General features: G+C 61.3%; 2 protein-coding genes across 2 annotated transcripts in view; both read right to left on the reverse strand.

Annotated features, from left to right (window-relative positions):
• Nucleotides 1-1,101: 1,101 nt before the first annotated feature.
• Nucleotides 1,102-4,923, reverse strand: CHRND (cholinergic receptor, nicotinic, delta (muscle)). Its single transcript, XM_009999637.1, has 12 exons — nucleotides 4,872-4,923; nucleotides 4,178-4,323; nucleotides 3,940-3,984; nucleotides 3,729-3,838; nucleotides 3,458-3,613; nucleotides 3,104-3,219; nucleotides 2,677-2,877; nucleotides 2,237-2,348; nucleotides 2,000-2,114; nucleotides 1,573-1,774; nucleotides 1,360-1,472; nucleotides 1,102-1,284 (listed from the first exon to the last, which is right to left on the reverse strand). The coding sequence occupies exons 1-12, from the start codon at nucleotides 4,921-4,923 to the stop codon at nucleotides 1,102-1,104; spliced, it is 1,551 nt and encodes a 516-aa protein (XP_009997939.1).
• A 1,155-nt stretch (nucleotides 4,924-6,078) lies between these two features.
• PRSS56 (protease, serine, 56) overlaps nucleotides 6,079-9,600 on the reverse strand; it is a 4,892-nt gene continuing 1,370 nt past the window's right edge. Inside the window, 13 exon segments of the mRNA XM_010000273.1 lie at nucleotides 6,079-6,252; nucleotides 6,381-6,487; nucleotides 6,769-6,849; nucleotides 6,980-7,138; nucleotides 7,141-7,206; nucleotides 7,474-7,679; nucleotides 7,919-7,982; nucleotides 8,132-8,293; nucleotides 8,401-8,589; nucleotides 8,703-8,862; nucleotides 9,010-9,152; nucleotides 9,311-9,470; nucleotides 9,549-9,592. Of these exon segments, the coding sequence (XP_009998575.1) occupies nucleotides 6,079-6,252; nucleotides 6,381-6,487; nucleotides 6,769-6,849; nucleotides 6,980-7,138; nucleotides 7,141-7,206; nucleotides 7,474-7,679; nucleotides 7,919-7,982; nucleotides 8,132-8,293; nucleotides 8,401-8,589; nucleotides 8,703-8,862; nucleotides 9,010-9,152; nucleotides 9,311-9,470; nucleotides 9,549-9,592 (1,715 nt within the window).

A 9,600-nucleotide genomic window follows, 5' to 3' on the forward strand; every position in this document is an offset into this window, starting at 1 on the left:
GGAGGCGCGGGGCTGGGGCTCCTCTCGGCTGCCCGCACCGTGGTGTCCCGAGCCTGGTGCTTTGTGGGACAGGACAGCTGTCCCTGGCCACGGTCAGCTGTTCCCAGCAGCCACAGGGGCTGGGGAGGGACGGGTGACCACCCACGCCCCCCTGCCAGCAGCGTGAAGCCTGTTTGCTCCTCTGGCGTTTGTGTCAGGGGGTTGGAACTGGGAAAAGGGGGGGAAATTTAACTCCGTGCCTCTGTTTCCCTATGTCCCTCGCAGAGGGAAGCATCTCCCCGCAGAGGAAACCCAGGTGCCCATGGGTTATGGAGAAGGGGTGCCACCCCCTTCTGTGCAAGTTCCCCCAGCAGTGCCCTGTCCCCCTCATGGCAGTAGCTGCCCCAGAGATGTCAGGTAAAGAAGGGACAGGCAGATCCCATCACATCAGCCTAGGGAGTGATGTCTGCCGGGGGGGAGGGGGTCCAAATCCTGCCAGGCCCTGTGCAGGGAGCATTGCAGGGAGGGTGTGAGATTCCTGGCTCAGTGGGGAAGATGTGACAGCTGTCCCCTGCCACTGCCGGTGGCGGGGACGTCAGCTGTGCCGCCTGAAACCAGAGCCTTGATGTCCCACTGCTGAGCTGGGGAAGGTGACACCCCTCTCAGTCCCTAGCCAGGGACTGTGGGATGGGGTGTGTGGGGAGGGGGGACACACATGGGTCTGGCTGGGGGGTCATGGGGATGGAGGTGACCTGGACACTAATGTCACTGCAGTGAGTCTGCAGGGGATGGTGCCATGCTGGGAGGTCCATCCCCTTCCCCAGCCCATCCTGGCCTGAGTGCCCAGCCCAAAGCAGGTAGCAGGGCTGGTTCCACCACATCCCCTCTGGGAAATGCCTCTTGCAGCCATGGCTGAGGATCAGTGTGCTCAGCACACCCAATGGCACTCATCCCCTGGTTGGGCATCACCCTCCGCAGCACACTCAGCATAGTTTGGGCACTGTGTGCAGGGGACACAAAGAGAGCAGCCACCAGCTCCGTGTCCTGTGGCAAGAAGCACCAAGCTTTATTTTCCCAAGGCAGGTGAGCAGGAGCTGGCACATGGGACACCCCCCAGCCTCCCTAGATGAAGCGCTTGTTCTCCTCCCGGTAGTCATAGGGGTCTCCAGCAAAGGGCAGTGGTGGGGGGTGGTTGTAGATGCCCATGAGGAAGATCCAGAGGGTGCCCACCACCAGTGTGGGAGTGATGACAAAGAGGCAGAGTCGGTCCAGAGTCCGGGCCACATGGTTCCAGTTATCTTTCTCCTAGGGAGGGAGCCAGGAGTAGGGTAGTGGGGAGGCACAAGGAGCCCTCCTGCCCCCCATGCCCATGGGTCCCACCTCATTGTAGTTGTTTTTCTCCCGCATGTGCTTGACAATGAAGTTTGCATCATCAACAATGGGTTTTATGTGCTCATAGAGCTGCTCCTCCCCTGTGTCTGCAGGCACCAAACCTGGGGGCAAAGGGTGTGGTAAGAGGCTCTGAAGGGTTGCCAACCCTGGATACCCCTACTCCACCCTTCCCTGTGTCCCCACTGAGGGTCCAAGGCTCACGGGCCGGGGTGGTGCGGCTGGCCAGCCCATGTCGCTCCGACTGCTTCTCAAACATGAGCTCGCTGCGGGACTTGACGCTGAAATACTCCTCTGCCTTGGCGATGTAGCCAGCTGAGCTGCAGCGCCGGATGCACAGGGCACCCGCCGGGCTCTCGGCTGGCTGTGACATGCCCAGCAGGCGAGGCAGGCTCCCCAGAAAGACCTAGGGCATGGGAAGGGGTGACAGGTCCTGTGGCCATCCTCTTGGTGCGATAATGCCTTGTCCCTGCCACCTTCTGCCCTCAGCTTGGGTGTGCAAACCCTTGGAGTTGCACAGATGGGACATCCCGGTACAATGCCAGGGCTGTGCTCTCTTATGCCTTCCATAGGGCACAGTGCCACCCCTGAAACCACCAGGTCACCCACCCCAACCCAGCACCCTGCTTACCTCTCTGACCCAGTCAGACATGATGTGGGTGCTGGGGGTGCGAAAATGGAAGTTGAGGACCACGACACAGATAATCACCACGGCCGTCACCAGCAGCATGATGAAAAGCAGGTACCTGGGAGGAGCAAAGACCTGGGGCTGATACTGCTGCAGGGGCTGGGCACAGGCAGAGCTGCCCTCTGGCACCCTAGGGACCCCATGATGTCCCCACTGCACCCACTGGTGCCCAGGACTCACTTGCCAATGAGAGGGACAGCGTGTGAGGTGGCGGGTAGGCGCTGGGAGATGAGCAGAAGGAAGACAGACTGGGCCAGGAGCACCGAGATCACCAGGGTCATCTTCTCACCACCTGGAGAGCAGGTGAGCTCAGGGCAACCTCTGCCCCAGGTCCCCCTACCCATGTCCCCAGTGCTGGGCTTGCCCTCCCACTGTTCCACCATACAGTGCCCCATATAGGGTTTTCTATAATGGGGGTATCCCAGGTTCCCCCTTGGAGTATCCTGCACTTAAGTGTTTCCCTGCCAGGGGTGATGGTGTGCTACATGGGGGTGTCCCAGTGCCAGGATGTCCCCTTGCTGGGCATTGGGGTGTCCTCATGTCCCAGGACCTGGTACAGGTGTGGAAGATGGAGGTGCCCCGCGGGGTGACCTGGTGTGAATGCTGCAGGGCTCACTCACTATCGGCGGGCAGGTAGAAGACGAGAATGGCCATGAAGGCGATGAGGATACAGGGCGTGACGATGTTGATGACATAGAAGAGCGGCTTGCGCTTGATGATGAGGTAGAAGGTGATGTCCTGGTGCTCGTTGCTCTCAGGCGGGTTGTTAGGGTGGATGTTCTTGCGGGCTGGGCGGTGGATGATTTCCCATTCTCCATTCTCTGTTGGGGCATATGAAAGTGTGTGGCATGGGCGACCTTTACCATGTCCATCCTTACCAGCACCTGGTCTCCCTGTCCTGGGTCTGGGCAGCTTCAAGCTTGTTGGGACGGGTGCCAGGGTGCCAAAGCCCCAGATACTCAGGTGGCTGCATGGCAGGGTGCCCCTGAGCCCCTTACAGAGTGTCCCACTGGCACAGGACATGGCAGAGAGCACAACAAGCATTACCTGTGAAGCCTTCAGGGTCGATGATGATCCACTCCACCGGGTACTCCTTCCCTGTGTCTGGGTCACTATCTGTCTTCAAGTGCATGGTGATCTCCAGGGCACTGTATGTCAGTGAGCTGGCCCACAGCCGGGGGGACACACAGTGAGGGGCTGTGCCTGCTGCTTGTAACCACCCACCCTGACCACCAGTTTGGTGGACTCAGGCCACCAAGTCGCCTGCCAGCCCTCACCTTGATATGCCCTGGCAGCAAAGGAAGGCGCTGGCAGCAGTGGGCACCTCAAGGGGCTCGGATGCCCACCCAGCTGCCCACCCAGCTGCTCACCCCTGCCCTGCCCCAGCCAAGCCCCTGGCACCTGAATTTGAGGGTGCAGTTCTGCCAGTCGAAGGGGAAGAAATTGACATTGATGAGGCAGGTGCTGCGGAAGATGGCGGGTGGCAGCCAGGTGACTAAGCCTGTCTCGTAGATGAGGACGTTGCAGTAGTAGGCAATCTCGAAGAGCCCATCATTGCTGCACCAAGAGAGAGCTGAGGTGATGGTGGGGCTGGCGAGGGGCAGGGGGACCCCTGGGTACACACCAGGCACAGCCTGAGGCGATCAGGAGGGGAAACTGAGGCACAGCTCACTTGTTCTCCAGGACTATCTCAGGGAGCCACACCATGTCTGGTGGCAGGGGGGGGGCCCGGGTGTCCCCAAACTCAGACTTGTTCCACTGCAGGCGGTAATCGGTCCAGGCCTGGAAGGGTGGATCCCCAGGTCACCCCCTCGCCACACTGTTCCACCCCATTGCCTGAGCCTTGAGGCACAACTGATGCCATGATGTCTGTCCCTACTCACATGCTCAAGCCATACATTGCTTGTGAGTGTCTCATCCACCTCTTTCTGCAACGACAGCATGGAGCAGTGAGGTGCCAGGGCCATGACAAGCAGTGTCCTCCCACCAGCCCAGGACCCCAAACCCTCACCAGATCAATGAGAGTTTGGGGCAGTGGCCCCAGGGCTCCCTCCAGCCTGCCCAGTGGGTAGAGTGTGGCTGGGGGGCAGCCCATGACAGGCATTGCCCTCTGGGGCTCACCAGTGAGATGAGGTTGGAGAGGGTGAGGGCCAGGAAGACATCCACAGCATCATCATTGGAGACAGCGGGGCGCACCTCCTTATCATAGCCGTTCTCCTCAAAGAGGTGGTGGATGAGCCGCTCCTCCTGGTTCACACAGACCCCACCTGGGAGTGTGGGGTCAGGCAAACCGGGGGTTTGGGGGGTTACTGGGCCCAGTGCCACCCCGCAGGGATGCTCAGTAAAGGCAGGGTGGTGTAAGAGTGGAGGGGACAGGAGGAAGCCACAAAACTGCATGTCTGTGCTGCACAGAGGCATGGACACTGGGCATAAAGAAATGATAAAAGTGCAAGAGCACACGGGCAAAGGACAAGGATATGGGCTTGGACAGAGAGGGGGACACAGATACAGACTCAGCACACACAGGGACACACAGACATGAGACACTCAAGTACAAATGCTGTGGCACTGTGCATAGATAGACATACACAAGGCCCAGGCAGTGACATGGCTCCAGCTGGCACATCCAAGACAGACATGCAGGGGATGCTCGGTGGTGGGACTCTGCCAGGCAATACCCAAAATGCAGCCTTGGGGACAGTTGTGCCTAACTTGGACCCCGCCACCATCACCTCCTGCTGTGACTTCATCAAAGGGGCCCAGAAACCCCAGCAATGGGGCAACCCCCTTCCCAAGCCCCCGGGGCCCCGCTCACCCGTCAGCACCAGCGCCCCGAGCAGGGCGAGCCGCCCCGGCAGGTCCCCCATGCAGTGCCCGTGGTGCTCCCGAGCACTGCCAGGCCTTGGCCACCTCCCTGCCTGGCCTGGCCAAGCGGATGTCCGGCTGTTGGCTGGAGCAGAAGATGGATGGTGCCAGGTGCTGAGGGGGAAGGGGGCAGGCACCGGATACGCTCTCCTACCCCTCTCTTCCGGCACCCCCGTGCCTGGAGACGGGGAGATGGACAGGCACAGCTGGCCCCACAGGTGTCAGCCCATCACCCTGTGCCTGGGCACCCCAGCATGGTCATTGCTGGGCACTGGGAGGAGTGGTCCCTTCCCCACTCCTCAGCAGCCCATGGGATGATGCTCGGGGGTGGTTGGCTCACCAGAAGCAGCCGGGCTTGGTAGCCACCAATGTCCAAGGGTGGGGGTGGCAGTATCCCAGTGCTCACTGCTCACCCAGGGCATGCTTGACCCCTGCACCAGCAGGAGGTTTCATGTAGGTCCTCGATGGGGCAGCACCAGGGTTGGACACTGGTGCAGTGCTATGGGTGCTGCAGTGGGCAGGAGGGGTGCCCAGCCTCTAGATGGGGCAGTGGGGAGGGGCTCAGTAGTCTGTTCCAGGGTCAGAAACTGAGGCTGGGGGCATTTCTTTGGGGTATAGGGGAATGAGAAGCGAGATGCAATGGGACGTGGTTTAGTGGTGGACTTGGCAGTGTGCTGGACTGGATCTTAAAGGTCTTTTCCAACCAAAATGATTCTATGATAATGAGATGCCATATTACCCATGAAAAGTCCCCCCACCAGCACCCACCTCACCAGCACCCTGTGGCACAGTGCTTGCTTCACACTGCCCAGATACTGGAAAATAGAGCCCTTTATTGAAAAATAAACCTTTCTCTGTACAAATAAATAACAGTCTAGATGCCTCTGGGGAAAATGGGGTGAGGGTCAGCTTGCCAGGATGGGGATCCGAGGGGAGAGGAAGACTGTGATCCCTGGCTGAGATGCTCCACATGCGCCTTGGCATCCCATTGCCCTGGGGAGGTCAGGCAGTGCTGATGGGAAGAGGTAAACTGAGGCATAATGGAGGAAAAAATGGTGGAAGAGCCTGAGATGGGGAGGCAGCTGCGTTTGAAGGACATGAGAGACTCCTGCCCCAGTGCCCCATCTCCATGCTGGCACAGTGCCCTGGGGTTACAGTCAGGTTTTCAGCGCCTCCAGTGCCAGAGCGACGAGGCCGGGCATGCTGCGGGCCAGCGAGTCGCTCTCCAGCCCCACCAGGCCAGCGAAGGCGATGGGGCGGCCCCCCACCATGGCCCGCACCTGTGCCCGGTACAGCCCCTTGTTGTTCTTAGAGCTCAAGTCCACCAGGATCTGTCGGGAGATGACAACACAGTGAGTCCCAGGGGAGCCAAGGGCATGGCGGGATGGTGATGGTCTGGGGGGTGGCACTGCCTGGCTGCCGGGGCAGGGGGCTTGGAGTAGCTGGATGGGGTGCTCACCTCCTGGAAGGTCATGGCCAGGTCTGGCTCGGGCACCCGCAGTACCCAGGCATACAGCTCCCGCACCGCATCCACCCGCACTGCTGACTCGTTTAGGCCAGGGCAGGCTGCAACCCCAGAGGTGGGCAGGAGAGAGACGGAGGGAGAACATCAGGGACCAGTTGCAGGGGTACCAGGCTGCTGCCCACCCCAGAGGGGAGCACCTCTGGGGATGCTGGGGAAGCAGGGGCAGAGGGTTCCTTTGGGTGGGGAGTATGGCAAAAGGCTGTCCCACTGACATGGGACAACCAGTCTTGGGGATCATGGTGCAAAGCCAAGGCTGGGCTTGTCACCATCCCCTTGGTGGCATATGGCATCCCACAGTGGCCAGGGGCTGCGGGGCATTTACCTCTGCCTGTGCCTGCCTCTTCCTCCTCCACCCCTGACAGCTCTGTGGGCAGGAGCTCACGTTTCTCCCTCAGCGCAGACCCTGCCACTGAGAGAGCACGAAAACCCCGGTGGAGACACGGCTGGTGGGCACTGCCTGGGCATGGAGCTGGCTGGTAAATAGCCATGATGATGCTCCACTGGTCCCAGCCCCCCAGGCTCCCAGGGCTCACGGCTTGGTGCAGGGGTCCCTGCCAGCTCTCCGGATGCCCATCGTGGCTCCATGGCTTCAAGAGGGGTGGCAAGGTCCAGCTCTGCCCGCAGCTGGGTGAGGAAGGCTCGTCCCTGTCCTACCAGCTCTTCCACTGCTTTCTCACCCTGCTGAAGGGAAGAGGTGACAGGGTGAGCAGTGGGACATCCATGGGCACAGCCAGGTATGGGGTGGCAGAGCATGGTGGGGCTGGTGTCAAACAGGGTACTGGGGACACAAGACTGCTTCGTAGCTGTGTTGGATGAGATCCTAAGCTGCAGGGTCAGACCCAGGGCTGGCTCCACAGTGGTTCGACTAGGAGCACTGGTTTCAGTTGGGGAGGGTTAAATGGCCCTTCAGTGGTGGCAGAGTGAAAGATGCCACCTCTGTGGCTGCACAGAGGAATGACAGGCCCCAGGGATATCAGGAGGGAACATGGGAGAACTGCTGGGCTTTGGTCCCTGCTGAAACTGTCACCAGAAGGGCAGGGGCTCCCCCCAGCCCATCTCTCCCCAGATACCTGCAAGAAGAGCCATGTCTCCCCGGGCAGCTGCCCCCCCTCCAGGGTGGGTGCCGGGGGGCTGCCCCCCGCCATGGCCCCCAGCGCCTCCACCCAGTCCTGCAGCCGGGGCCCCACGGCCCTGAAGAGCCCTGCGAAGGGGGGTGGCTGCCCAGCCTCCCGCCTGCAAGCACAGTGGGGCAAGCTCAGTCAAGCACTGTGGACAGTGCCACACCCCACCCTGACCACCCCTGATGGGACCTGGCTGGACCTGGGGACCCCAAGAGCTGTGCCAACCTCCCTCCTGGGGTGCCCTGGTTACAGGAAGAGCAGGATCCCAATGATGTCCCCAAAAATTGACATCAGTGCCCATAGGCATCTTACCCCAAAACCCTTTAGCCCCCATGGCCCACCATGCCTCACCTGGTGGGGGGTTTCTGGGATCCCTGTGCTATGGAGCTGGGCTGGTCCTCTGCCACAGTCAAGCCTGTGGGGATAAGAAGGGGACAGGAGAGACAAGGGGTAGGAAAGCCACATGGGGTGTGCCAAGCCAGGCAGCTGGTGCCCTGGCCAACAGCACAGGGGAGACTTGTGGGACCTCAAGTGGCCACAGGGTGCCCCAGCCTGGGAAGGTACCTGGAGCATCCCTGCGGACACGGGGAGGGAAGAGGTGCCCATAGATCTTGCCCAGGAGCTGGGGCAGGGTACGGGTGAGGAAGGAGAAATCCAACTGATTTCGGATGAATTCCCCAGCCTGGCGCAGGAGATCCACCAAGGTCTGGGCGTAGGAATGCAGCTCTGAGGGCACAGTGGGAAAGCAATGGCCCTGGCACCAAGCCAGCCCCACACTGCCAGAAACAGTGTCGCTCCCCACACGCTCACCCCAGCACAACCCCCTGGCTCACCGCATCCTCTGGTCCTGGCACGGCAGGTCTCCTCGGCCAGGCGGGCGCAGGCAGCCCGGCCCTGGGGGGGCCGGCAGGATCCAGCATAAAAGGAGCAAAGTCGGGCACGCTCGGGTGGCTGCTGCTCTGGGGGCAGCTGAGCCACCGTCAGCAGGTCAAAGCAGCTTGGTTCCCGGCTGCCAGGGGCAGCTGCAAGGGCAGTGGAACTGCCATGAGGTGCTGAATGCCCATGCCCTGGAGCAATGTACCCCCACAGCACCCTGGGCATCTCTGTCCCTCCCAGCATAGCTGGGTGCACTCACGGTCCATCTGGAGGCTGAGCCAGTCTATGAAGGTGGCGACGCGGGTGTAGACACCTGGTTTGCCCTGCTCACCGCAGCCATCGCCCCACGAGGTGATGCCGTAGAGGACGAAGCGTTGCGAGGAGGGGTCCTGGCACGCCAGCGGGCCCCCTGAGTCTCCCTGTGGGGGAGATGCCCATGCATCGGTCTGGGTCAGGACCCCAGCCATGCTGCCGGACTGTGCCAGGCTGCAGCACACGCCCAGCGTTGAGTGCCACAAGGGATCTTTGAGTTGAGAGGTTGGCATCAGCCCAGCCCCAGGCATTACCTGGCAGGAGTCGATACCCCCAGACAAGTACCCAGCACAGAACATGGCATTGGTGAGCATGTCCCTGCCCAGGGCACCCCGGCATGTCTCCTGGCTGAGCAGGGGCACCCGCGCCTCCATCACCACATCAGCTGCTGGCCCCTCTGCTGGGCAAGGCACTTGTTATGGGGTTCCTCTGTGCCTGGACACCCCCCTCTCTTTTGCACCCCCCTGCCCTGGCTCTGTGCACTGACACTTGACACCAGAGAGGGCATCGAGGGGGACGCCCTACGGACCCCATTGGTGTCGGTGTAGCACCTACCTTCATAGAGGGAACCCCAGCCTGCAATGTAACAGGCAGTGCCGGGGCTGGGCTCCACAGGGCTGCTGGGCAGGCACACGGGGCTGACAGTGGGCGAGGGGGACAGGGGCACTGCCAGCTCCAGCAGTGCCAGGTCCCCATGAAACGTCTTGGGGTTAAACTGGAAGGAAACGAGGGAATGTCTGTGGGACTCCTAAAGCATGTGGCAGGAGGTTGGGGGGTGCCCACCTCCACCAACCTTGGGATGAGGCAGGATGCGCCGGACAGGCACTGCCCGCTCGCCTGTGTCC

This window comes from Chaetura pelagica, unplaced genomic scaffold (assembly GCF_000747805.2).
Source record: "Chaetura pelagica isolate M959 unplaced genomic scaffold, ChaPel_1.0 scaffold20, whole genome shotgun sequence".
NCBI lineage: Eukaryota > Metazoa > Chordata > Aves > Apodiformes > Apodidae > Chaetura > Chaetura pelagica.

Coding starts and splice junctions, on each gene's coding strand:
- CHRND (XM_009999637.1), bottom strand. CDS start 4,923: ATGGGGGACCTGCCGGGGCGGCTCGCCCTGCTCGGGGCGCTGGTGCTG. Junction 2,878..3,103: donor CGACCCTGAAGGCTTCACAG/GTAATGCTTGTT, acceptor ATGCCCCAACAG/AGAATGGAGAATGGGAAATC. Junction 1,285..1,359: donor AGAAAAACAACTACAATGAG/GTGGGACCCATG, acceptor CTCCCTCCCTAG/GAGAAAGATAACTGGAACCA.